The sequence below is a fragment of the Motacilla alba genome, chromosome 1 (genome assembly GCF_015832195.1).
Source record: "Motacilla alba alba isolate MOTALB_02 chromosome 1, Motacilla_alba_V1.0_pri, whole genome shotgun sequence".
NCBI classification, from domain to species: domain Eukaryota; kingdom Metazoa; phylum Chordata; class Aves; order Passeriformes; family Motacillidae; genus Motacilla; species Motacilla alba.
Genome location: NC_052016.1, coordinates 85,413,433 through 85,440,747, shown reverse-complemented (window position 1 = coordinate 85,440,747; position 27,315 = coordinate 85,413,433). Strand labels below are relative to the sequence as shown.

Here is a 27,315-nt window from a genome sequence, read left to right as displayed (position 1 = left end):
AGAGGGAGAAGAGGAACATGAAATGCTTTCCAGGGAGCTCTGTGCTAAGCACAGGCCATAAAACATATACCAACAGGACACCTACTGCTTTCAGTGATTGAAGGCTGCAGGCAGACGTCCTCCTCTGAACCTAACTTGGGATGGCATCAGTCTGGGGCGCTTGGGATCGCCCAGGCCGGATGCGATTGCCTGCAGAGCCGCGCTGCTGGGAAGGGGCTGCATCAGTGCCACCGAGAGCCCCATTCGTGTGTATTGAACTTCTCCCAGGCAGACCTGCGGGAGCCATCGCCTCTCCTGGAGCGGCAGTGAGAAGGGGAGCAGTGCCACTCTCAACCTGTGTGGCTGGCTCCAAAGTGCACAGATATGACCTAGCTACCAGCTGCTGTTCCAGGACATCAGTTCCAGTTAACAAGCTCGAGCTGAGCGTTCTACTCCTAGGCCATGCTTTTGCCGAGCCCAAGCACAGTTTTGCCCGCTTTCTCTGCAATAATTAAAATTGAGCTGTGAATTCCCTTCTCTCACACAGATGCATTTTCATTTCAGTACCAATTAGTAAAGGCTCAGCTTTAGGGAAACTGTTGCACAGCCTAGCACCAAATGAAATTCCTCTGTTTCTTCTAATTCAAACAGAAAGCCTTAGTGTCTCTTTGTTGTGAGAGCAACCTAGATCAGAGAAGTGACAACTCATCTTCACAAAGACAGTAATGTGAGAGCCCACTATCTGAACATGAGGTTGTAATTCAACATGATTAAACAGCCTTTTTGCTGTAGAAAGATGTAAACAATTGTTACAATCATGACACCTGTGTTTTTCCGCAATTGCAGACTTCTCATGTGCTAATTTGTTAGTCCAACACCGTGGTGTTCCAATAGCAGGGGGTCTGCATCAGCAACGTTGGTCTTTTTGTTATCAAAACCCCTCAAACCTCCACATCTAGTGAGCTCTGCACCTGAGCACTGGAGAGGGGTATCATTGCCTACAGCTTGAATTCATTTTTCTAAAGTTCTGGAATTTGCAATGTAAGCAGACTGGAAAAATAGCCATTTTCCTCCATGAAGTCTGCAGAAAGTTTCTCTATTAGCACAGCAAATCATTCTCCACATTCAGTTTCCCTCATGGAAGTGGGCTATCTACAGTAGGATCATATTGTAGCCGAAGTTGCCATATAGTTCTCAGTTTCTGTTGCATGCTATTCTCCTGCAAGCAGGGAAAGGAAATGCCAGAGCTACATGTCTGCTTTGGGCTAAAGTTCTGAGAAGTTTACAGTGATAACAGGCAATTTCAGAGAGTGAGATTCTTCTGCAGCAGAAAGCATCACATCACCTGCAATGGCCCTGCTGCCCTTGGGCATCTTTAGTTGTAGAGATTCCCCCCATAAGAATAATCCAGAAGAAGTGTCATAGCTCCACCAACTATAACTCAGTTGTTAGACAGTAAATGGGACTCTGGCAGGCAGCAGCTCCTGTGATCTGCTCATAGTGGGGGCTCAGACATTGTGACTAAAAACTGCAGCAGAAAGGGGCCCTAAAGGCACTGCAATTCCCATTTCCTTCCACTCTCTGCGGTCTTGTTTTCTGTACCCTGCTCTTAGGAGGACCAGGCTCCTGTCTCCTGCCCTGGCTCTGTGCTGAAGAAGCAGCATGGCAACCTCCCACCCATGGACAGCGCAGGGTACAGACCGTGTTCTGGGGACAAAAGTGGCAGGGACAGGGGCTCAGTGACCCTAGGCCCTCTGAGGAGACAAAACGCCTGTGCAGAGGATCCCAAGTGTATCAGTGCCCAATATCTTGGTACCACATGCATATTGGTCAATGAAATACCGCAGCACTACCTGCACATTGGCCCCATAGCTTGGTGCTCTACAGCTTGGAAGTCATGCTGACAAGCCATGGGGGATCCAGTATCATTTCAGGCTAAAATCTCCTCTTAGCAGTCTGCAAAAAGCCCCACTAAAATATTTCTGCAAATACTATGAGGTAAACTAATAGAAAGTTAGGAAGTAGCCAATTTGACTTTACTGTGTTTTCCAAATTCAGCCCTCGGGGCACACAGTTTATGAAACTCTCTTCAATAATATATTCCTGCAGAGATGTTCTACAGGACAGACCTTAATCGTGACTGATGAGGAAGATTATTGTCTGTAGGAATGTGAGAGGTTTTTTATTTGTTTGTGTGTCCATTTTAAGGTTTTTTAAGGTCTTGCCCTTCCTGGTGGACGTGCTGCAGAAGCCCTGCTCACTGGCATGCAGTTACATATTCACTGCATCTGAGGGGAATGATCCACAGAAGCCCAAGCATGACTTTTGAGGACAGTTCATGAGACTCAGTCTCAGACCAAAAGCGACTTTTTTACTGTAACCAATACTTGATTAACACTAATTACTTTGATAACTAATTGGAACAAGGATGGAAACTGGGTCTGCCCCCTACCAAGTGAATCCCTCTACCTATTCATCTAGAAAGTCATGGTTTAACCCATTACTGGTTAAAGCAATGTTTTGAAAATACAGGCTTGAATAATCTCAAAAATAAAAATGCATTCATGCCATTGCTCCTTATCACTGAGCAACTTCTAAAGCAAGAGAACATTCCTGTCAACATTTTTGTTTCTGTCCTCTTCTGGAAGGGTCTTACCTAGTTAAGTCAAATTCCAAACTGCTTTTGGATGCAGGAGTTTAGATAAGTGACTCTAATATAAAGAGCTAAGAGCTCTGAATCTTGAGTAGAAGAAACAGCTTTCCTGAAAGCCACAGTAAGGATACTAAATCCATGAAAAGGCTGTGATTTAAGGAATGGTATTTTGCAGTACTTCCCCTTGTCTAGGTTTAGGTGATTCCCTACTCACTTAGAAGGTATTTCCACCCCTTCTCAAGTCTAGTGAAGTCAGCTGCCGTGATGGTCTGTGAGTCTCTTTAGAAGTTTCTACTTGGCCAGAATTAAAATTATTTGGGTGTTCAAAAGTAAAAGAGTGCAGGTGAAGAGAGATCTATACTTCCTTAACTGTAAGCTGACAATGAAGCACCCATATTTATGGGACACTCATGACTCTAATCCCCGTATGCCTTAGCTGAGTATTTGTAAAACAGAAGTATTACCAGCCCTTTTTATCATAAGGATTTTCTGAAGATAAATTAATTAATGTTTGTTAAGCATTCAGATATTTATAGCAATAAGTGCCATAGAAAACCTCATAAGGAAATTACCAATTCTGTCTTCACAGCAGGGTTTCAATAGTGTGCAGTAAATAAGGCCTAGGGCTACACATTGAAAAATTAGGAGAAAACAAAATATTGAATAACTGCTCATTAACTCAGCATCGTCCATCTTGTTCACTAGCTGAGGCAGGGGTCCTGTGGAAAAAGCTATGTATGATCTTGATTTTAAAAGACTGTGCTATCAAGCAAATATATAAGGGGGCTGAACTTAACTGCACCAGCTATCTTAATTTTGACATTTCCTAACTCCTGAATATTTACTCTCCAGCCTTAATGAAGCTGCTTTGAGCTGCTGCAAGACTTTGCCAGCTCCCCTTATAAAAGAACACTTCTAAGAATGCTGTGTGTGGGGAGATACAGGGGCTGAAAGAATGCCAGAATCATAAAAGAAAACAATGTTAATAATATCAAAAGAGAACTTCAGCAAAATTTTGCTCCAGTCTTTTAAAAGGCAAGAAAACATCAGTGAATCAGCTTACATTTCACAACAATAGTATGCAGCCAATGGGAATTTCCAGAAGAAATGTGGTCAGAGAGAGTATTTACACACTGAAACCAGATTTGGTTCAACCAGCATTCAACAATGCAGCCTTCCATGCAGTTGCTTTCTCCATATCAAGATTTGGATGTGAACTGGAAGTTAAGTGCCTTCCCAAACATTAGATGCTAGAAATCAAGATTACTTTAAATAAAACACTGAGAGCATTTAGGGCTTAAGGATTCCTTATCTGCAAGGGTCCATGGAAAAGGTGAGTGGAATATTAAGAATATGTTAAGAGCAGAGCAGGAGCATTGCCCTGGCAGGAGTGCTTCTGGGCAGCAGGAGGAGAACTGCACAGAACAGGCTGGAGGGGAGTATCCCTCCACACAGTCATTCCCAGAGAGGGGGATTTGTGAGGACACACAGCAACAGAAATACTTGTCTGTTGGACAGAAATCACCAAGCTCTAGCTGTGACTGCAGTAGCATCTAATGTGACAGTGGATTTATATGTGACATCACCATAGCTAAAACAAGACAAAACAAAATTTAAAATAAATTGAATATGTAGCCTGGAAAAAAAGAAAGAGGAAATAAAATTGCCAAACAAATGTATATTCACTTATTGCAAAAAGTCCAGTATGTTTTTGTCAGATATTTAATCCCACAATGAGTTTTTTGTACAAAAAAGAAAAGGGGTAGTTTAGGAAAAAAGACAAAATCAAACAACCCCAAGCCCAAGACTTAACAAAATGTTAAGTGCTGATTTGCATAAAAAAGATTAGGTGGGAACAAAGCATATCTTGTGAAAAGAAAAGAAACTTTAAAATGAGTGTGTATAGTAACAAATTTAAAGCCATGAAAAGAAGGGGCAATGGGAAAACAGCATTTTTCATTTTTGTGCCGCTTTGCATCTGCATTCATTCACTAAGGTTTTGTATTTTTTGGCTATTTTTTTCTTCCATCAAAAAAAAGAAAGAAAAATGATGAGGAAACCAAAACATACTTGGTGTGATGGTAATATGTTAATTCTGCTAGAAACACTTGCTTATTCTTTCTATCTTGAACATCTAAACCTGTGGGGAAAAATCTCAGGGATATTTTTAAACTGTGCACCATAAACGTTTTAACATTTGCTTGTTTAGGAAATTTGTGCGGTGAAAAGTTTCTCTAGAGAGATTATTTACAATATTAATTCAAGGCCTTACTTTGTAATTCCTCCTCAAAGGAAAAAAATAAATCCCATTGGCTTCAGAGCAAACAAATTGATTGCTTATGATAGCTGCAATGAAGATTCAAATTATACACTTTTGCCAGGAATTGTGTTTGTTTTGTACTACCTTTCCAGAATTATGCTAATTAAATACTTACTAGAATGCCTTTCAATTAATTAACATATTCTCTCATATTCTTCATTTTACAGTGGCTTGTAAAAATAATTAGGTATTAAATTCAAGATCCCAGGCACCTGATTCAGCAGCAGGTTGCATTGTGCTGAGCCACACAATTTCTTGTCTATACTAACAGTCATATGAGGAGCGAGGAAACTGTGCTGTCCATGCTTTTTGGGGTTTTTTTGGTCATATGTACTTTTTATGGTGTGTCAGCCTTTAACTGGTCTTGGAAACCCAAGGAGGAAATCCCAGACAGCCTGAAGCCAAGGGGCTTGCATTGCCTTCTGCCATCCTGCGATTCCATTTCCCTCAAAGCCTTTTTGCTTTGGAGACTACGTTGCTTTTACCAGCACCAGACACCATTCCCAACCACCAGACCACCACAAAAGACAAGACAGCGAAAATGATGTAAAAGATTTCTTCAACTGGACTTCCGCCTTAACTGGTGTGACTGTCCAGCTTTGCACAAGGTCAGCTTGGCAGAGCAGCTGGAAACGTCTGCCTTCAGCAGGGGAGACAGCTCAAAGCAAGGCCTTCCTAGCCCCAGCCGCTTCCAGCACGCCATTGTCTTGGGCTGGTGGCAAAGCAGCATCCGTGGCAAAGAAAGAAGTGCTGCCAGCAGTGCGGCATGCGGGGAGCGAGCCTGCCCCGCGTCGCGCTCAGCGCAGGCACGCGCGGCCCCGCGCACGCAGCCCGCTTGGTGCTCGAACGTGGACAGACTGAGGAGCATCTGTGCTGGGGGGGATATGGAACAAATAAGTAATTGCTGTTTTTACTAAGTAAAGCAGAAAATTACAGCATATTAACAGCCAAGCGTGTTTGTTGCCCGGGAAGAACCATTTGTGTTCCAGTTTGGGCTTTTTTACTCATCTGTGCCTCAAAGCGCATTAAAAACATTTTAATTATTATTGTGAGTTTATGTTCTCATATGGATTTAAAGTGTATAAATATTATGGGGGATGGGGAGAGAAGAAAGTAAAATAAATAAATCCAAGAAAATGTTCTGTATTTTTAGCAGTGATGGATGCGGTTCTGAATTGGCACCTTAGAAAACATATAATTCTTTTTAGAGAGCATTTATTGCATTAAAAATGTGTCCTGGTTTATCAGACAAGTGTGTGGCTATGTGTATGTTCTCTTAGCCACATTCAGCTCTCTTCAAAAAGACATCCAGCAGAATAGCACTCTTTAGGGACAGTGTTTCAGGGTTGACAAGAACATTAAACCATATTATAATTATCTCTTCAATGAAAACACGGCTTTGTAGTGGAGGCAATGCACGGTCCTCAAGGCGAGTGTTATTAGGCTGTATGTGTTTTCTTGGAAGGAGATTCATGGAAAGAAAAAAGCTTTTAATTTACTGCAAGGAAAAAAATACAGAGTACATGTCATGCATAGCAAAAGGGATTTTACAAAGAAGGCACTAAGTTGAGTGCCTCACTTATCTTCAAGAATGCTTCTACATAATAAGTGTGGGGATCGGTTTAACACAGGCTACAATATAGATATAACACACACATACAATTCCCTGTGACCATTCATATAGATAACTGCAAAAAATTGTCTGTAAAGTAAGGTAAATATAAAGCAATTGCCTCCTGTGACATAAATGGGTTCTGTCTCATTCTTTGAGAGGTCACCACTGAACAGAGTACATTCTTATGACAGTGCAGATAATAAAATCTGTTATTCTTAATGTGAATACAAGGATTTTCTAACCCATCTTCCACATTCAAAATACTGTTTTCTCAAATTAATCTGAAATTATAAGGTATGAGTTCTGAAACAGCAAGCAAAGTTACAAAACTGCACCAAGAAGATTCTACTATGTTCATAAATGACAGTATTTAATATGCATATCTTACACATCCTATCCACACATTTGCATTTACTTATTCACATTAATAAAAAAAAGGAAAAAAAAGGATTTTAAAAACTTTTGCAAATGCTTGAATTATTTTAAACCGGAAATTTTCGTCTTGTTTGTGAAAATGAGATTGTAACTTTGTTTTCTTTAGTATGTTGGTAAGTGGATAGATTTAAATTCCTTAAAATTGAATGAACTAGAAGAAAGAAACTAATAATGTTAACCAACAGTTATATATATCCTGAACACAGCAAACACCAACAATATTATGAAAATCTTGTGTTAATGGAGAATTAATTGTAAAGATGTGGCATTTCAGTTGTGTGCAGGCAGGTCCAGGCACACGCAGGCATAAACACAAAAGACAACAGCCCCACTAAACAGCTACCAAAAATATACCCAATTGGCCTAATACTAGACACAACAGCTTGAGCATTTGTAGGAAAAAAAAGTCAGAAACTCACCAAATCTTGGTTTTAAAAGCATGCTAGGTATCCAGAGAGAGAGCATTCGGAACAGTCAATTACTTTCACATTTTGTCCCAGGACTTTAAAAGTTAAAGGCATAGTTCTGCCAATTGTGAGATGCCCCATCCAGCACAGACCACCCACAACTACTGATTTTCCATCTGGTGAACAAAACAGACATCTCCCTAATTATTTTTAAAAAGGTTTTTTTTTCTAACATACTTCCTTTATTTGTCTGTGACCTGGAACTTAATGGAAAACCTGGTAGATGCCAACCTCATTTCTTGTAATGAAGCATCTTATTTTCCCTACTTTAAGCATGCTTATTTAAAGGCTATTTAATAGAAAGTTATTACCTAAGCTGATCTTTGATAAGACCTAAATTGCTAAATAGTTTGAAATTAGAACAACTTTATATCAAGCCCTAAATGTTCTAGTTAAATATTAACCGTTAAAAGACCTTCCCTTAAAGCAGCATATTAAAACAGGAAGCAATGAGGTTTACAGTCTCATATGCTGGGTTCCCATATTGCCAGTGTCAAAATTTATGCCTTTTTTCAGCAATATGGTTGCCATTGCCAGCACCACACTTATAAATGCCAACTGTAATTAAAATCTGGCACCTTATACAAGCATTAAACATGCTTACAGATTAAAAAAAATCTTTATTTTAAAATACTCATTGCAGCATATGCAGGCTTAAAAAAAAAGTCCTTCTTCTGCCAGTTTTAGAAACATCACAGGAAAAAAAAAAATTAAGGTCCAAGTTGTCCTGAAAATCAGTCCAGAGACACCTAAATACTGTGCTAAATTTCACAGTGAATATATTTGGGGGAGGGATGGCAAAACCTGGCTTTTCACTTGAAAGGGGCTGCAAAGAAATAGCGTATTTAAAAATCTGGAGCCTTGGCAGACACACAGGGCAGGTAACACACAGCCTTTATCTCAGCACCCTTTACACTGGCGGTTACAGTTCAGTAAAGATGTAAAGCCTCGTCGCTGTCACGGTGAATGCCCAAGCAGGGCTGGGGATCCCACAGCCCAGTAAGGGAGGCTGCAGAGAAGAATAGAGGCTGGGATGAACCTGTAGCTTCTTCATCTTAATAGTTTTGGAGATGTAAACATGATCATCTGGGCTTTTCATCCCTTAAACACCCATCATTGCTGCATTGCTGTGCCTCCAGTAGTGAGCACCAGGCTGGGTGGCCAGTTAAGAACAATTCTCTCCCAGGCTTGTCAGCAACAGAAGTGATCAGCCTTGGGGAAAATGGGGAGCTGGGGGAAACAGGCCATTCTACCCAGCAAAATGTCCAGCATAAATTCCTTTTCTATTTACTAGTGTGCCACTTCTAAGTTACACAGCTGTCTTATGGACCTGCTGGAGATGAGGAACCCATCTTCATGGGAGCTCGAAACATAAAGCAGCTACCCAGGCACACAGCAGCAGGTGCACACATGGGGTGCCGCAGCACCCTGAGATTGCTTCTTGGTCTGGCAGCACTGCACCAAGCACTGGTCTGTACTGCTCCAGTCATTCACCTTGGCTAAGAGGTGAGGGAGAGTTGTCCAGCCACACTGTCAAGTAAGTTGCTGGAGAAGAACCACCTCTCAGAAACTCAGCACCACCTGAGGACTCTCTTTGTGGGGAATTGCCGAAATGATTTTTAAACAGCAACTGAAAGCAGTGTTTTTTCAAAGCAATTTGATGGCAGGTTACAAATTGGCATTTACAGAACAACTTCCAAAGTGACCAGTAGATGGAGAGGAACCATGGTGGCTCTGTCCCAGCGTTTGGGACACCACGGACCAAAGGCAGCAGGGCTCGGCAGCGTCTCTGCCGCAAAGGCATGATGACCGAGACGCCCCATTGTGTCCTCCGTACCTCATTCTGCTGGTGCCTGAAGCAAGGTTTTTTCTCGTGCTCCTACCAGCAGAAGAGGTAATTAAATTTCATTGTGGGGTGTCCCGTGTACCAAATGTTTATGGACAGGACTGAAAAATTGTATCCTCACATTTTCTTGACATCGCTTTCTTGGCTGAATTTCTGAATCCTTATGTCAAATTTGCACTGATGTTTACGTTTGCTTCTAGGTACTTCAGTTATTGATGTCTTTCAGCAGGATTAAATCTTTGAAGACACTTTTCTTAAAAATACACTATACTACCAAATAGGAAACCTTGAGTTTGATAATTAATTTGAAGCATGTTTTCCCATGTAAAGGTTTCAGTTATTTTCTTGGAGAAAGGTTAATTCTCAGTTTGTAACCACTAAAGTATGTTGCTTTGTAACTAAATATAGCTTTTACACTAAATTTGGCACTTCTTATTGCTAGCCAGAAGGACAGAGTAGCTCTGCTGATATATATTTAAACTTTTCTATACCTCATTATACATTTTTTTCAGATTAATTTTACTGTTTTTATTAGAAAATCATGTATGGCACAATTCTTATTTACTAGTTGATCTCTTTGTGATTACTTAGGATTTATGTTTTTTTGGATGAAAACTGTAATACAATTTAAAACATAATGAGATGGTTTATTGCTTGCATAGCACTATGTGAGAGAGGCTGGGCTTGTAAAAAAATTCTGATTAGATTTAAAAATTTATCTATTAAAATAACTTGGTATTAGCTAGAATTAGCACCAATCTAGTATTTGGTCTTAATATCCTCCAATATTGTAGTATTAGCAAATCTAATCCTCTCATAATTAGCTTTTATTCACAGATTGGTAGAGAAGAACAAGCTTTTTTGCTTCTTTCAACTCCCAATTGGTCAAGTTTGAATAAATTAGTCATTTAACTGAGCTAATTGAATATATTGAAGAAAATATTCTCTTGGTACTTGCAGAGGAGGCTATTGATCTCAAAAGCCAACACAATACTTCAAACACTTTGGGCTTCCACAGTTTAGATTTTGACTTTCATCAGCTGAATGGTTTGATCCACAACCTAGAAGCACTGTTTCTGTTTTGGTTGGAGGTGGGGGATTATTATTCAAACAGATTACAGTAAATTTAGGATTTGCTGTAATTTTAGTAGCCATATTTTTAAGAATAAATATACCCAGCATAAATTAATAAAGCAGCAAGACCTACATCTCATATATTTTATATAAAGATGCCAGAACATAATTTTTATCAGTTGTAAACAGGCTGCAAGTGGTCTGAAAAAGAATCTGGCAGTGTCTAAATTGTAAAAATTTTCAATGTCTTTCTTTCCTAAACTAATTCCCTTCCTGGCTGTGGAGTGAAGACATCCTGCAGGCCCCACTCTCCACACTGCAGACCTTGTCAGGCATTGCAACAGATCAATCTGGCCAGGGGTCAGAATTCCTGTCGCTAATGCCAAGGCCTCCCAACATATTTGCAGTCTGCAATACCAGAAAGGCCCAAAATATTGCTGGTTTGCCCCAGCAAGTTTATGCTTAGGTTCAAAACCATTTAATTTTGCCATTACCATTGCATAATCAATGTCAATTTATACAGTCATAGATTAAAATACCAGACCTAAACTATCACATCTATTTTTGTTTCTTAGATTCTGCCATTTGTTGGTCGTGTTTTCAGGTTAATATACCATTTTCCAGGCAAAAGCAGTCAAAGAAGCTGATAAAAAAATACCCAAAGCAAAAATGCCCAAAGAAATGCAGCCATTTAAGAGCACACTCATTTTCTGGTTTATGTTGTTCAGGAACACCAGTGCTGAGTTTCTGTGGGAAGACGTGCTGCTAATGGCATGTGTCTTAGATGATGATACTGACATTAAAGAAAAGGTTGACTTAACTGAGCTGTGTATCATTTCAATATACTCAAAGGAAATCCATTGTGAGTGCATAAAAACCACAGTGCACTTCAATTTTGTCTTAGAAATTACAAATCTGGAAATCCCAAGTCAACTTTCACACCCTGAATGTGTCCTTGTGCAAGCACTGTGTCACTGTGTTTTCCTTTTCTTTTTTTCTTTTTTTTTTCTTTTTTTAATTTGTTGTGTATAAGACATGGTTCTATTCATTCCAAATTACTGGATCTAGGCAAGATTTTCCCTATTTTAAGGTTCTCTAGTGGAATGAAAAGAAATGTTAGGAAATGCCACACCACTCTTTGGTGAGTCATTTTCATTTCTTTCCTACATTTACCTACATTTCCTGCATTACCTGATGAATGTGAAATGGGGCTTGAGAGCACTCAAAAGGAAAGGAAGCACTGCTCAGGTTCTGTTTGGCAAAGAAGGTAAAGTATATAGGTGGAAAGGAGCCCCTTTGATTTTTAGCCTTAGAAAGTTTATAGCATCAAAAGCTCTGATGCCAGGTTTCCCTGCCTTCAGACAAACATGATCCAATGCAACCAAATTTCTCGAGAGTCAAGAATTTATGTCCAGCTTTGCAGACAAAAACGAAATTTTTCCTCCTAAAATGAGACTCTTCCTCCTTAGGTAGAGAAAGGGAGACAAAACCAAATTCAACCTGTACCCTCTCTGTAGGGCACCACAGCCTTTACCCTAAGATGGGCACTGTTCAGCATGCTGTGCTTCATGTGCTGTGGAAGCAACCGGTGTAAGCTAACAAACCATCCACACTGAAACACACGGATGTGCTTAAAGCATGACAAAAGTAAAGGAACACGTGGCAAGAGAGGGACTCTCAAGCTGCACGAGTGTCATGGGTGAGAAAACACACAGCCAATAACAGAAACAAAAGGGGAGGGGGTAAAATCCCAGAGGAGCAGAGCCCAACCCACTGAGAGAGATGGAGACTTTCGGCATCTGCCTTCTGTAGCGCAGTTACTGGCTCCACCAAAATTTGGCTGACGGGCTTCCTTACAGCATGTGGATGTACCTTGTACAACAGCCCTGCTGGCAGGCTGACGGGTGAGTAAAATTGTATGCAAAAGGGTAAGAGAAGAAAAATGCAGAAAGATAGGAGCTTTTCTTACCCAACAACATTAACTTTCAGAACTTCATTCAAAAAATAACTGGAGAAGACTCCTGCAAAGACAAAAGTGCAATCCAAGGGAAAGATCATCTTAAGAGGGAACTGTAGAATTATGCCTTCTGATAGATGTGGTACCTGAAGCAGCCAGGCTAAACTAGATACAGCGCTCTTCATCTTGAGATAACCTCTCTTGCAGCAGGCCACCACAAGAGGTTATCCTGTAGCTCTATAAACACCAGCGTCACAATGTGTAAGAAAACAAGGCCTCTAATTAAAAGTGTCATTGCAATTTTCATTATTTATGGGTACTGTGAAACATGTATCTCAAGGAGTAAGTTAAAGTAGGGCACAGAAGGAACATGTGCCTTTGGAAAATCATGTACTACCTCTTCTGCACTGCTTCTGTGGGAAACTACTGAAAAGCTCAACTCCATGGGTCTCAGGCAGAGCTGGCACATCAGGAGAAAACACCATCCCACACCAAGTTGTTTAACACAATGTCACGTCTCTTTTCCTGTGAATTAAGCTAGGAAAAGATTTACTCCATGGTTTGAATCTGGCTGGAAGAGAGAGGGCTGCTCAGAGCACTGTTTCATTGGATTGTGTCAGGTAAGGAGCAACTACAATTTTTTTATTATTCAACAGATGTTTGCTGGTTACAGTGAAACTACCAGAAAGGTCAAAAACTTGCATGTCCTTACAAATTAAACTGCCTTCTCAAACTCAGGATTATTACTTATCTCTTCTAGGTTGAAAGAGGGCTATGTGGGAAAAATCTTGGCTCTCCATTGCCACTGAAGCAGTGTCAATAACAGAAAAACCTCAGGCTGCAGAGAGGGTGCCCAACTGCAAACTTTTACAAGCCCTAAAAACTTACATTGTACATGAAGTTTCAAAAGCTGAAGATGTTTGTTTTGCACAATGCCTGTTTGAATTATATCTACTTCTAATAGTACTCTTTTCATAAAGTTGCTGTTCTCACCACACAGCACACCAATAATCATTAAAATCTGAGAGAGTCCTGTTTGTTGTTTGGCATGGTTTATCTATTTATCTAAGCCCATGTGTTCCCCAGGAGAAATGGCAACACATTAGTTCCCTCCTGCCCAAGCAAAATACAAACACTTTGTATTATATTACATTATATCATAAACTTTGGTAACCAGTATTTCCCTTCACAAAAAACCACACATGTTGCCCTCTGCCTTTAGCAGGCACACATGGGTTCCAACTGCCTGCCATTAGGTTTGAGGTTTTAAAACCTGCAAACAAACATACGGTAGAAGTTAAAATTATGCACTGCTGCTAAATTTGCTGTGCGTGCTGCAGGAGGATAGTCTGAAAAAACCGTGCTAACAGTTCAACATTTAAACAAAAATGAACAAACTAATTAAAAAATAAAAAAGAGAGGGATGATTTTGAGTTTGTATTTTCAATCTGCTGCATCTCATTTCTCCTCATTTAACTATCTGTCCATACTAAGAACACAATCAGCCAAGACTTTGAGTGAACAGGATCAGTGAGATACGTTTTGGGACACAAAGTAATGGGAGCCTTTTATTTCTGTTCCAAGCAGTAAAGCTGCTGCAGGGTGAGGCAGGAGCAGGCAGCAAAGCCAGGGGGTGTGAAGGGGACTGGCCATTAACTTATCAGTTCCAGGCCTTAGCTTTCTAATTGACAACCTCAGGGCTACTTTCATCACTTGTCGACTTCAAACCCACACTCAATTTTTCCTTTAGATAATGATGCAACTATAACATAACGGTGTTTCTGACATATTGCAGCATGTAGCAGTAGGAAGATTTCCTCAGTAGCTTAGTTTAACAGGAAAGTAAAAAAACCCCAACTGTTAAATGGTTTTCACATCTATCAACTTCTAAAAAAAAAAAACCAGTCAGTAAGAAAACAGATTTTATACTTCCAGTATGTCGCAGTCACTGTTTGGTGCTGACCCAACCCAAAGCACCTTCAGTGTTTTAGTATCACTAGAGATTTAACAAAACAAGTGAGTGGTTAAGGCAATAAGCCCACAAAACATGCATTCATATATAAAGCCTAAATAAAGGAGCCCGCAGAACTCAGAAATGTACTACAAGTTAGAGAACTTGAACAATAAATTCCCAAAAAATGTCATTAAAAATATATTACTGACATGCCATCTAGAAACCTTATGTCCTTCACAAAGAAAAGAGAGAAATAACAGGAATGCTGTCATGGACACATCCCTGCAGAGAGGCAGAAAAACCTGATTCGTGTCCCCCACAGAAATCTGAGCTGTGGCTGAAGGCAGCCGAGCCATTTACACAGAGTAAGGTCCTCAGGTAAGTATATTCATCACATTTGGATCACAAATTAAAAAAAAATACTACATTTTGTCAAGTAACAGCATGTCCACAGGCAGCAAAGCACCTGGCTGTAACATAAACAGTCACATAACTGCCTTTCAATAGTGGTTACAAAGGTTTGAGTCCTGCAGTCGGCTCTGCAAAGGCGCGGGGTCACAATGAGCTCAGTGCAGTGTCTGGGGCCCTGAGCACGTCAATCCAGGCAACAAAAGCAGCGACAGAAAACGGAATAATACTGCTGTGCTTCCAAAGCGCAGCCATTCCACTGGCTCCTACGTGATCCACGCGAGGAGGGGTGACAGGCTGGATACCACACTGCACAGCCAGGTGCTGCTGGAATGGGTGAGCACAAGCAGGCAGGTGTGGAACTAGTCCAGATAACAAAGCAAAGACTCTCTGCCCGCTTTGCAGGCAGACTTGATGTGCAGTCAGCTCTTGTCTCCACTGGCGTTCGGGCTCTGATGGTGCAAATGGGCACCCAGGTAACTTCAGTCACAGGAAATTAATGTGGCCATGAATAGTTGGCTTATTCTGGCCTAACTGGAAGAGTTCAGCCCCAGCCATTTCAGATTACCAATATGGATGGCTCATTCCAGGTAGCAATTGCTACATTTTGGTCGTGAACTTTAAAACAACAGCTCCAGCTCTTATTTGAGGATTAACAGGAGAGCAGGTAAGGAAAGCAGTACCTGCTCTGGGAAAAAACACTGGGCTCAGTGTTTCTTTGGGCTGCCTTTCAGGCTTTCTAATTCTATAAAGTATATTGTGAGTTTTTCAGATTACATTGCCTGTTCAGAGTTGTAACAACAGCATATCACCATATCAACCCTTTTCAAGTGTTGTACATGCTGCTACTCCTTCTCAAGCAATAAGGAGGCAGGAGCTCTCCCTACAAAATGCCTGGCCAATATCATGGGCAAAGGCCACCAGTTGCAAAATATTATTAAAAAGTCAGGACAGACTTATTTTATAGCCAAATTAACAGCTCAGCAAAACAGTGGGCTGTAACAGGGAAGACGGTAAGTCCAACAGCTGGGCAGTTCAACTGCTAAGGTCTTACTGGGATCACTGCCTGGGATGTTTTGGAGTTGTTTTGAGAAAAAAGAGTTACCAACACAAGAAGTGTGAAAACTCAGGTTATTTCATGAAATATTAAAGGCAGGTGTTTTTCCATTTTTTTTAAACCAAACCCCACCACCGCCTTTGCAATTTTGCCACTCCAAGGCTGCAACCAGCAGTACAAACCGGTTCCCTTTCAGGGTTTGGAGCGTGGGTTTTACAAGCCTGTTTTGCCTTCCTGCAGGCACTTTTAGCTTATAAATGGCACCTTTCAGTGTCCTGAATTATGAAGGGCAGCTAGTCCTGAATTCTCCTGTTGCTTAATGATCTCACATAAAATGAGGTCCACAAAACTTTTACTACCGCTGCAGTTCAAATTCGCAGGTGAAGAACCACCAGGGAAAGGATGTGGACATCTTTTGCTTTCTTAATTTTCCAGGTGCAAGAAAGTTTCCCACTTGGACTTGAACAATTAGTTACTCTCAAAGCAAAGCCTGATCTAAATAAAAAGACTTCAGTATGTTTCCCTGATAAGTACTGGGAAAATCCAAGGGGAAACCACTTGACAGCAACACATGATAGCATCATATTTAGGTTAAAAAAAAATTAGGTTAAAAAGACCCTATCTAGGTATTCATTAGTCTTTTTTTTATGCACCTAATATTTTTCACTTATCACAACTAAGTATATCTGACACCCAAGGATTATAGATAATATTTAATTAAAGCATTGATTGGTTCTGCTCTTATTCTGGTAATAATATCCAGTGTTTGGAAAACATACTGCACCTAAGCAGTATGAACAAAAAATCAAAAGAAAGCCTTTCCAAAAAAAGAAAGGATTTTGTTTGTTACAAATTACTTCTGCGTTTATATAAAGATTTAATGATTCATGGCATGCCAAATACAGTGCTAATGAGCTTTGAGTTGTGTTTTTCATTTTTGTTAGAATTTTTTTCCTGCTAAAAACAATTACTAGAGGCCATTCAAGTGCCACTGCATAAACCAGGAAACCTAGTAAAACTGCAGGTAAAATTGATATTTTGTTTCAAGTGTGGCTCAAGAGTCCAATTCACTTGTTGGTGAGCTGCATATTTCAAATAGCACCTACAGCTCCTTCAAAAATGGAAGCTAGGTAAGGTTCTCTTAAAAAAAATGCATTTATAACATTCATTAATGAAAAACAAAAATTAAGGAGTGTAACCTTACCATTTAATTCCTGCCTTCCGAGGATGAACATCTTAGCCTTCCTGCTTTCTTCTCCACCTACCAATGAAAGGTAGATAAACGAGCAGAAATATTTAAGCTCTTAATTCTCAGCACCTCTTAGAGGACACTCGTGCCCATAGGAGCTTAAAAACCTTCCTGGGGAGCATTATTAATCTTGCTGCTAACAGCACAGATTTTTTAAAGCCTATAAAAACACCGTCTAGTCATAGACATGCTAGTCTTGCTTTTTAGTGACCTGGTTTCAAGAAACAAACAAAAAGTCTGGAAATTATGCCAAATTAACTTTCATCATTCAGTTACACGGATCACTGCCCACCTCAACTACCAACTAGATACCATTGTCCTTCAACAATAAACCTTGCCATCTACAGCATAGAATAGTTTGAGCTGGAAGGGACCTTTAAAAGTCAGCTAGTCCAACCCCCTGCCATGGCTAGGGGCATCTACTACTAGATCAACTACTCCACATGTTGATGCTTCAGTCTAATGGAAACCCCGCTTTGACCTTGCTTCATCCTTGACCTTGCTCCTCCACCTCTGCCGTTAGGCCTAGGAATATTTTCAGAAATCTGAAAATATTTCCAGCTGCCTTCTTCCCAGGGTAGCACTCCTGCCTGGCTGCAGCCAAGCTGCTGCCCATTTACACCGCTGCAAGTCAAGCCACTATTAATCCCTTGGACTTCAGTTTTCCAAGTAACATGTGCATTACTCCAAAGGCTTTCCGATGACTTTTTAACTGAAAACATCCAGGATGTTGGGGGTTTTAACAAATCATCATAGCTATTGACCAGCAGCTGATAAGGCTGAAGTTAATTAATGTTGCCAGGAAATAGAAATATAGCTGTGATGAACTAGTCTTGTTATGCCCATATCCAACATTTCCTCTCCTCTCCTTGAATAGCATTTCACCAACTTAACAAAAACCATAGAAACAAACACCCCCCCCCACCCACCCCCCGACACAACAGGCTGGGCGGATGAAAGATATTCACACTAACTAACCCCGCTCTCCGGTTCACCCCCACAAAAATCCCACTGACAATATCAAGAGTGGGGAATCAAACCCCTTTATTACCAAGTCCACAGCAGATAAAGCAGCAATTGTGCTTATACAGTAGTGGAAGTGTAGCTACAACATAGCGTGACAGCTTGTTAGTGTTGAAAATATATAAGCTCTTTGTAATTGTGCCTTTGGAATGCCATCTGTCTTGAATTAACGTCCACCTGGGATCATGTTTCGATGACCAATATGGACAGATTACTGGAACTTTAAAACCTCGCTTTCTTTGTAATTGACATTTAAACTGTTTGAAGTTTCTCATTAAGTCCTTTTTTACAAATTAGGTGCAGATGTATAAAGCTAAATGTACAGTACTAAGGGAAATTAGGTCACCTGAATGCTCAATAATAAAATGTATCAACTGCTTAAGTGCAATGAGTACATTAAAATTTAGAGATCAACTTTATGCCCCAAATTCTTCAAAGTTTCATCGTTCCCCTTTCATTGCTGCAGAGCCCCCGATGCCAACCATTTTTTAATTAAAAAGGCAGAGGAGAAGGCTGGTTTGGGCATGCAGACGATGACAACTGGACAGCCCTGTCCCACAAAGAGCTAGAGAAGGCAGGGCAAGCAGCCACAGAGATGCCCATTTCACAGGAACAGGCAAATCCTATTTACACCAGTGATGCTGGGAGATTTAGAGGGCACAGGGAGACCTGAGAAGTAAATATAGGTCTGACCAGAAAATAAGGGAAAATATACGAAGGAGACTTGTTCAACATCCTGGGGCTAAGTAACCACAAGCTGACCTCCAGACCCACTCGCAGTCGAAGTTCTGCAGACCCGCTGTGCTCCTCAGCCTTGTGGGGTGGAAGAGGGAAGAGCATAAAAGGGCAGTAGCTGGAGAAACACCTTCGTGCACAGCTTAGCTGACAAAATAAGGCAAATTGAGTGTTTCTCCTTTCCAAACAAGGAAGTTCAGAACTCGGGGGGTGTAGGAAAGGGGTCCATGAAAAACCACCACCAGAAACTCACATGATGAGCAGAGGACAGGAGGAGATACATGGGGTTTCATCGGCAGAAATTTTACAAAGCTCTTAGCATCAAGGGGCTTTTACCTGCCAGAATGGTTCTTAAGACAAGAGACTTCAAGTACAGCCCAATCTCCCCAACAGGTATGAAAACTCCAGGGATCCCACTCACCCAGCCTTTTTGAGTAGCCAAGAAATACTGCACCAGTGTGTGCAAGCTCAATGAGGGAAGGCACTGAGCACCCCCCAAGGGAAGACACACCCTCCTGTCCCATGCAGGGTCCCCGAGCAGAGATGGCACTGGACCTCAAGATGCCATCCCACAGCCAGTGGATGGCATCTTTAAACACAGGCAGTGTTTAAACTCAATGCAATCACACACACAGGTTTGGTGGAAGGTCCATTAACCTTGTCTCCTGGAGAAAGGTCCCCCACTCCAAGTTAGGACACCATCTACATAAAATGCACAAATTCAAATCCTTTTGGCACCACAGTTAGCACACTGATTCTGGAAACAACACCAGGATGCACACCCTGGCTCTCTGCTCGGAAGCATGGAGCTGCGATGGAAGAAGCAGTCTTCTCTGAAAGCTGCTAAACCAGACCAACACTGTCAACCAGATCTCCTTCTGTCTGCTTAGACTTCATCTGTGTGCTTAGACTATTCTCAAGCAGAGTGTCTTCAGTACCACTACTTATTACAATGATTTTAAAAAGCTTTTCTGCTCACATCCCCTTATAACCCTAGTCTGGTAAGCTCCTAAAACTCTTGGCAAAAGAAGTGTAAACTTTTAACTGGGTACGTTTCTGCTGCTTCTGATAAACACCCCAGTGACTCTGCTGTGAAATTGTCCATGCTTCTGGTTGCAAGATGAACAGCAGGCCCCTACTGGTATCAGGAGATTCTGGTTTCCTTATTCACAGGCTCTTTCTCCAGTGCTCATACACATCTTCAGTTCAAAGAGGAATTCAGAAAAAAACTGAGTATTTTTAAAAGAAATAAAAAATGCACCATATGTAAGCAAACCTCATCACCTGGGAGAGAATAAAACCTGACTGATATTACACAGCAAGATAACAATATTTTCCAGGTCAGGACAGCCCAATTCATTTGCAAAAGGCGTGAGACAGAGGAGTAACTCATTTGCCATGCATATCAAACAAGAAAGGCTTCTAAGGAATATGTATTTGTACCCAGTTCTGTTTGCTCACACATTTTACAAATACTGGCTTTCATGTGGGTAATGAGTTTGCAAAGGCTGGTACAGGACCACACAGGACTGTCCAGAACAGCACAGGTTTTAGCAGACCAGTTGAGGTGCCAGCGGTGATTAGCTGGACACGCTCAGCTTTGCACCCCGCTTCTCATTAGCATTAATTATCCATTATCATACCTCTGCTCCTGCCAGGATGAAAACTGGCTCAGGCAGTACTTTCACAGTCCTTCATGCCAACTGTGGAGTTGCCAGAGTGCACAACAGGGACCTTATATTGGCCCCGTGTCTTCCTGCCAAGGGCAAAGGAGAGCAGAGGCAAGGTTGAGCAGAAAGCTGGAGCAGAGTGAACAGGTAATGCCTCCTTCTCTCTAAGACCTCTCAATGCAGCTTTAACCTGACAAAAATGTTTGAGTGAATTTGAAATACCAGAGCTAAGGCTCAGTTTTGTAATGGGCTTCACCTGGCCTAGCAGTGATGGCTGATGGAAAGCCCCATCCTACACACATTCCCTGTGATGGAATGCCCTCACACACAGCCCAGCCGTGCTGGCTGCAAGGCAGACTGAGGCTCCATCAGGTCCACCACCAGAGACGGGACTGCAGTGCCAGGGACTTGATTAGTGGTGCTCAGGGTGTCCTCAATGGGTGCCCTCCCCAATGTGAGCTGCTGTCGAGTTCTCACCTCACTAGGAACACAACAATATTCATTGTGGTGAACCAAAATGACCTTGTAGAAAAGCAGACTCTTCACATGTGGCTCAACAATTCTGCCAGGTAAAGTGTTTTTATCACTAGAAAGTCACACTTTCAAATAATTTTCACCCCGAGGCCATAATCTTGAAAGACACACTTAAAAATGTGTAGAACATAAAATGAGTGATATTTTTTTTTTTTTTGATTGAGGTTAAGGAAAGAAATCCCTCACAGACATAACACTTTATTGATATTCTTGGTCACAGCTCTGCACACGCTGAACAGGATCAGCTTCTGGTAAGGACCACAATTCATGTCTTTCCATTTAAACCCTGCAACAAAGAATAAAACTATTTCACAACTAACAAAAGAGAACCCTTTAATTTGCCAGAGCAATTTCAGCTCCCATTGCATTAGCACCCTCCAGTGTCCAATACATGAAAAACAACATCTTCACTAATTTACCAAGCAGACACAGACTTGGAGCCTGAAACACAAGACACAGGAGTGGTGGACTCCTGGGAGGGAAGATGGCAATTGATGATGAGAAAAGAAACTCCCAGTGCTAGAAATTTTAAATGACATAGGCACAGTCTCTGAAGAAGATCTGATACAGGGTTAGTACTCGTCAGGCTCCTTTGTTCCTAGCAGGCATGCCGGTGTCCGCACCTTTGGCACAACAGGCTCTACGTGCCCACACTGCATATTCCACACTCTGCAGCGTTCCACTGAGATGTGGATGCTGCCTTTGACTGATTTAGTGCAGACACGTGGGTATGGATCTGCCTGGCACATGCCATGTGAATGAACACATGTAATAAAACCCTCTCGTACGTGGATGAGGCCGACGTGCGCTTGGCTTGCTGAGGGCAAACAGGTGACCGTGCTTACACGTGCAATGCTCTTCTCTTACAGCATCATCACCAAGCAAAGAGAGAACAACAGCAAAAACAGCTGCTAAAAACAGCTGGATGAAGGGGTTTTTAAACTTTTTAAAAAACTTTTTCCAATTCAAAATCTTTCGCAGGCAGAGAGAGCCCCAGAGAGGCTCTGGAACATGGCAAATAAGAAAAACCAGCTCTGGATACCTGCCTGATAGTAACACAAATACTTGGTCCACCTTTTCCGGGCAGGACTGCACCCCCCAGCCTCACAGGGGCAGCAGCATGCACAGGAAGAGAGGAGGGCAGCAGCTGGAAAGGCAGCCACACCACATCGCAGGTACCTGCTGTAATTAGGGTCCTGGCTCAACAGCATGGCAGAGACTCTGTGGGACACAAGAGCTAATTAAACCAAATCAACGTGTTCATCGATTGCTGACATTTGAAGTCATCCCTGTATTTTCTCTTCCCAGCGCACACAGCCCCATGGCTGCCTAGCTCAAAAGTGAGCAAGGACTCCTCATGCCTCATCCTGCTCTGGTCTCTGGCTGCTTGGATGCCCAAAATTCTGTAGTCTCTACCTGCCCAGTGTCCCCTTGGGCTCCACAGCAGCACTGATGACAAGGAGCAGTCAAATCCCACCACAGGGCGGCCATCACATCTTCTGGGAGTCATGCAAGGGTGTTGTGGTGCCTGGCAGCCATGTCCCAACCCATGGCAGCACCAGCCAAGGAAGGCCCTTCTGAGCTACAGCTGGAAGAGCAGCCTCACCACGGGCATGCAGGCAGCCTCCTCTCCCAGCCCCGAACAGGTGCTGTGCACACACAGATGTCATCACCCCTGCCCTCACACTGTGTAGATTCCTCTTCCCCCACAGTAAGAATATTCAAAATTCTTCATGACCAGAAATAGCAAGGCATAGCTTTTATGATTCTGCACTGCTATGGGGGAAAGGGGGTGAAAACAAGGGGGGAAAAAAAGGCAGGTACATGCATGCATCTTCCCCAGAAACTGGCTGTAAAAGTGTCCTGGAGGAGGTAGGCTGGAAAAATGACCCTGGGTGCTAGGCAGGACATTACTCTGGGCAGGAATGACTGACATGGACTTACTGGGCTCTTCAGTGCGCCTCTAGCACAGCACAAAGCACTCCAGCTGTCCCTGAGGCTCCCCAAGAACACCAGCATCAATATTGCATGTTCACAGCAACATCTACGTTACAGTTTTACAGACCTCATAGGCTTTTGTCACTCAGCTATAAAATATTTACAGAGCCATGGTCTCAGCAGAGAATGTGAGAATTTAAAGCTTTAAATATTGATATTAAAATGAATTAACACTTGATTGCCTTCTTAATATCAATACTAAAAAAAAAAAATGTGTTCTCCTTCTAGCAGTGCTGTTGAAAACCTGCCTTAAATGAGCACAGACCCATCAGTCGCTCCCTCTGGCAGAAGTCACTCTCTGCCCACCGGGAACAGGCAGGCACACACCTGCAGGCAGAAAGCTGGGCATGAAACCTGCACTTCTCCAGGAGGAAGGTGCAGCGGAGCCTTTGTCTTCCGTGGCACTTGTCACTCGGAGCCTGATCCTGCAACACGGACGTGTAGGGCGATCCTCTATTTAAAGTAGAGCTTTTCCCAGCATCCTGCCGAAATCCCCGCTATTCCTGACAGCTATTCACCCACCTGTGGGAAAGCACCTGCTGATTTCGGGCCCTTGCCAAATGGACATATGTTGCCTACACATCCTTCCCTCACCCAGGCACTGCCCCCACAGGAGCACGGGCACTCCGCACCCCCGGGCTCCCGGGGGCCTCCCAGGGCCCCAGGATATCCCAAGGATGAGTGATGCCGGGGGGCCTCTGACAGCCCCGCTTCTGCCCACATCACCACTTACGCCGGGCCATCGATGGAGCGGGCGACACGGGATGCTCTTAAAACAGCGGGAAAGCCAACGGGATCCAGCCCGCCCGGCCCGCGGCTCCCCCCGCGGGGAATGGGGCCCGGGGGCCCTGAGGAGCCCGCTCCGTCCAGGGCTGGGCGCACGGACGGGAAAGACCCAAGGTCACCCTGCAGGCAGGAGCTGCACCCAAGCGGACGACCGGGCAAGGGCCACGCTCCGGTAACGGAGCAACCGCGGCATAGTCTGGGTCGGAAGGGACCTAAAAAACCCCCTCATTGCAACTCTCCTGCCGTGGGCAGGGACACCGACCACGAGAGCAGGAAGCCGACTGCCATTCCCACGCTGCCCGTGCCTGAGCGCAGCCCCGCCGCCCCGGGCCCGGCCGGCCCCGGCAGAGCGAGGGGGACCCGGGGGAGCCCCGGCCCGGCGAGGGGGGCCCGGGGGAGCCCGGCAGAGGGAGGGGGCCCGGCCGGCCCCGGCCCGGCGAGGGGGGCCCGGGGCAGCCCCGGCCCGGCGAGGGGGGCCCGGGGAGCCCGGCAGAGGGAGGGGGGCCCGGGAGAGCCCGGCAGAGGGAGGGGGGCCCGGGGGAGCCCCGGGCGCGGCTCCGGCGGGCAGGGGAGGGGAGGGGGAGGGGAGGCGGCGCCGGGGGTCCCAGCCCCGCCCCGCCCGCGCGCGGCCGTCACTCACAGTCTCCGCCTCCCCGCGCGCAGCCCGGCCCGCCAGCACAGCCCCGCCGCCATCGCGCCGCCGCCACACGCCCCGCGCTCCCATTGGCTGCGCCGGGACACGCCCCGCGCTCCCATTGGCCGCGGCGGCGCCCCGCGGCACGCCCGCGCCGCGCGCTGGGCTGTGACGTCACGGCGGAGGCGCGCTCCCGGGTGTCCCGCTGCTCCAGCGCCTCCAGGCTCCGCAGCCCGGCGTGGCCGGGATGCTCCTGCTCCGCTCCTGCCAGGGCGCGAGTGACTGCCGTGAGTGGGAACTGTTCGTTCGCGCAGAGGATAAAGAGACAAGACGGAAGATAACATAGGAAGTAGCAGTGGGCGGGGTAGGAAAGAAACAAACTTGAGAAGAAATGGGTCTGGAAAAGGAAATAGGGATTCTGATTCTATTTTCCGTCAGTCCAAACTTAGACTGAGCATGTAATAGAATTTTCTTTGCCATGATGCTGGAATGTGCCAGAACCACAAAGCATAATCCCAGCAAGCTCCTCTAATACTGTAGATATTTCAGCTCCATTTCCAGAGGACACAGACTTGGATCATGCCACCTCTCTGTCCTGTCATCTCTCCTTCCTGCCCTTCCACAGCTGCTGAACACGTTGCCCTGGCCACGACAGAGAGACCCCCAACACACTCAATTGCAGCAGCTTTCATAAAAACAGGAGATGGATAATGAAGCACCCCAAACCAGTGCCCCCATTCCTTGGAAAACCCAGATTTACATCCACATAGGTTCATTGCAGGTCTTCGTGGAAGGGCTTTTTCCTTTCCTAGGGTCACTGAGTTTTGCCGTTTAACTTTGTTCTTTTCCTGATACACAGTTGGCTTTTCTTTGTCAGAGAGCTGTGTGGAAATTTTCCAGTGTGGCTTAGCGTCACTGTACTGTGATGTATTGCCAGCAAAGCCTGAGTTTCCCCTCCTAGCAAAAATAAAAGATGCTGTTTTGCAGAGCTGTGCTGAACCGTGAGCGTGACCTGCACTCAGCTTCCCTCCCCTATGTAATCTTGCGTGCAAGTCGTGGGTGATACCACTTGAATCTGACACACTGAGATAACAAACGTTTCCTTATCACCAGCAGCATGACAGCGTTAACCCTTCTCAGCACAGGCCCAGCGAACTGAGTGTGGCAGAGAATGTTCCTTCTCCCTCCTGTCACTGCTGCCTCCTTCCCTTTGCTCTTTCCTCCTACCAATCTTTGGGAACTTCCTCATGAAGGATGATATTGCACAACATGGTGGAGGAGAACCTTGGACTTGTCTCCTTGCCCCTCTGTTATTTCTGTAGGGACAGATTTCCTTCCTGGCACCTCTCTTGCCTTTTCCCCTTCCAGTTCCAAGACTCCCAGGTGTACAAAATGCTCTCCTTCCCCACTTCACTGATGAGGATGGCCTGCAGAGGGGAAAAAAAAAGAGATGTGTGACACCTGAGAGACCCTCTTGTGTGACACCTCTTGGCTGTTGTTTCTCTACGGCTCCCCGAAGAGAGAGCAGAGCAGAGCTGAGCAGAGCTGAGCAGAGCAGCAGCCTGGAGAGGATGTGAGCAGGGGAACAGCCAGACCAGGCAGAACCCCTGAAATGTGTATCATGGAACCATAGAATATCCTGAGTTGGAAGTGATCCACAAGGATCATTAAAGTCCAACTCCTGGCCCTGCACAGGGCATCCCAAGAGTCACACCATATGTTTGAGAGCATTGTCCAAATGCTTCTTGAGCTGTGTCAGGCTGGTGCTGTGACCACTTCCCTGTTCCAGGGCCCAACCACCCTCTGGGGGCAGAACCTCTTTCTAATACCCAACCTAAACCTCCGCTGACACAACATCATGCCTTTCCGTGGAGTCCTGTCCCTGGTCACCAGAGACAGGAGAAGAATCTTCCTTGCAGGAACAGCATTTAGTGTGACATCAGGGGGAGGCAGGACACTGTGCTGACATGAGCAGCTTTCAGGTTTTGTCAGGAGTCCAAATAACCTTTCTTCAGCATTAGCAGCTGAACAAGGGTTTTGCATCCGGTGCTGGCAAACCCGGAGTATCCTGGCCTGTTGCATCCCTTTGACTTGTAAATGATCATGGGAGCACAGGGACATTAATTAAATCTCATTACCATCTTTTCCCTTCTGTATTCTGGGAAAAATACTGCATCTGTCTCTCCTTTTTAAATGGGAAGCCTTTTAAAGATGCTAAGTTTTCACTTAATTGGATTAAGCCAATGTAACATTTTCCAGGATGCTCAGAAGGTATTTATGAGCCTAACGCTCACTGGCATCCTCAAGAGTTAGGTGTGAGGTACTTCTGAGGATGTGAGTCCTATAGCAGCAGTATGGTTGGGGCTAAGACCCCTGGAGACGTGTGTGCGTGAAGAATGTGTGCAGAAAAGGATTGCTGAGCTAACTTGGGATTAATTCTGTTCATCAGAATTATGATACTTCTCTGGGTGCTATTGGGTTTTGTGTCTCCTTGCAGAATCTCATGTGCACAAATGTTGCAGCTCAACGTGAGATAACTGCACACACATTAATCAAAGAGAGGGATCCTGCAATTTCTCAGATAATAAATTATGAAGGTCTAATGACTCATGGACTGCGCTGGTGAAAATCATTTAGCAACTCTAATGGATTAGGAAAAATATTCTAAAAAAGGACAACTACCTACCAGTTTTTCTTCTCATATTTCAATAAAGCATCACACCAAACACAGTATACATTTAATGTACAGTATTTTTTAAAATTGCTGGATTTCAAACACCCTATTTGTAATCTTGGTATAGTATCTTCTGAGATGTTGAACGAATGAGGTTGCTACAAAAGAGCAAACCAAATATTTTGGCAGGATATGTGGTGGTCCTTGTTCTACAAGCATTTTCTAATCCTATGATGATCTCTTAATG

General features: G+C 43.8%; 1 protein-coding gene and 1 long non-coding RNA gene across 2 annotated transcripts in view; both read right to left on the bottom strand.

The window, feature by feature from the left end:
- The window catches only part of CLYBL (citramalyl-CoA lyase), a 166,639-nt gene extending 142,148 nt beyond the window's left edge, over nt 1–24,491 (bottom strand). The window contains exon 1 of the mRNA XM_038129558.1: nt 24,401–24,491. Coding sequence (XP_037985486.1) covers nt 24,401–24,453 — 53 coding nt within the window. The 5' untranslated portion in view covers nt 24,454–24,491. The remainder of the gene's footprint in view (nt 1–24,400) is intronic.
- LOC119698087 lies at nt 17,959–24,148 on the bottom strand. The gene is made up of 4 exons (XR_005256058.1): nt 24,023–24,148; nt 23,302–23,496; nt 22,019–22,197; nt 17,959–21,262 (listed from the first exon to the last, which is right to left on the bottom strand). It is a non-coding gene; the product is annotated as an uncharacterized LOC119698087 (long non-coding RNA).
- Nucleotides 24,492–27,315: the final 2,824 nt, after the last annotated feature.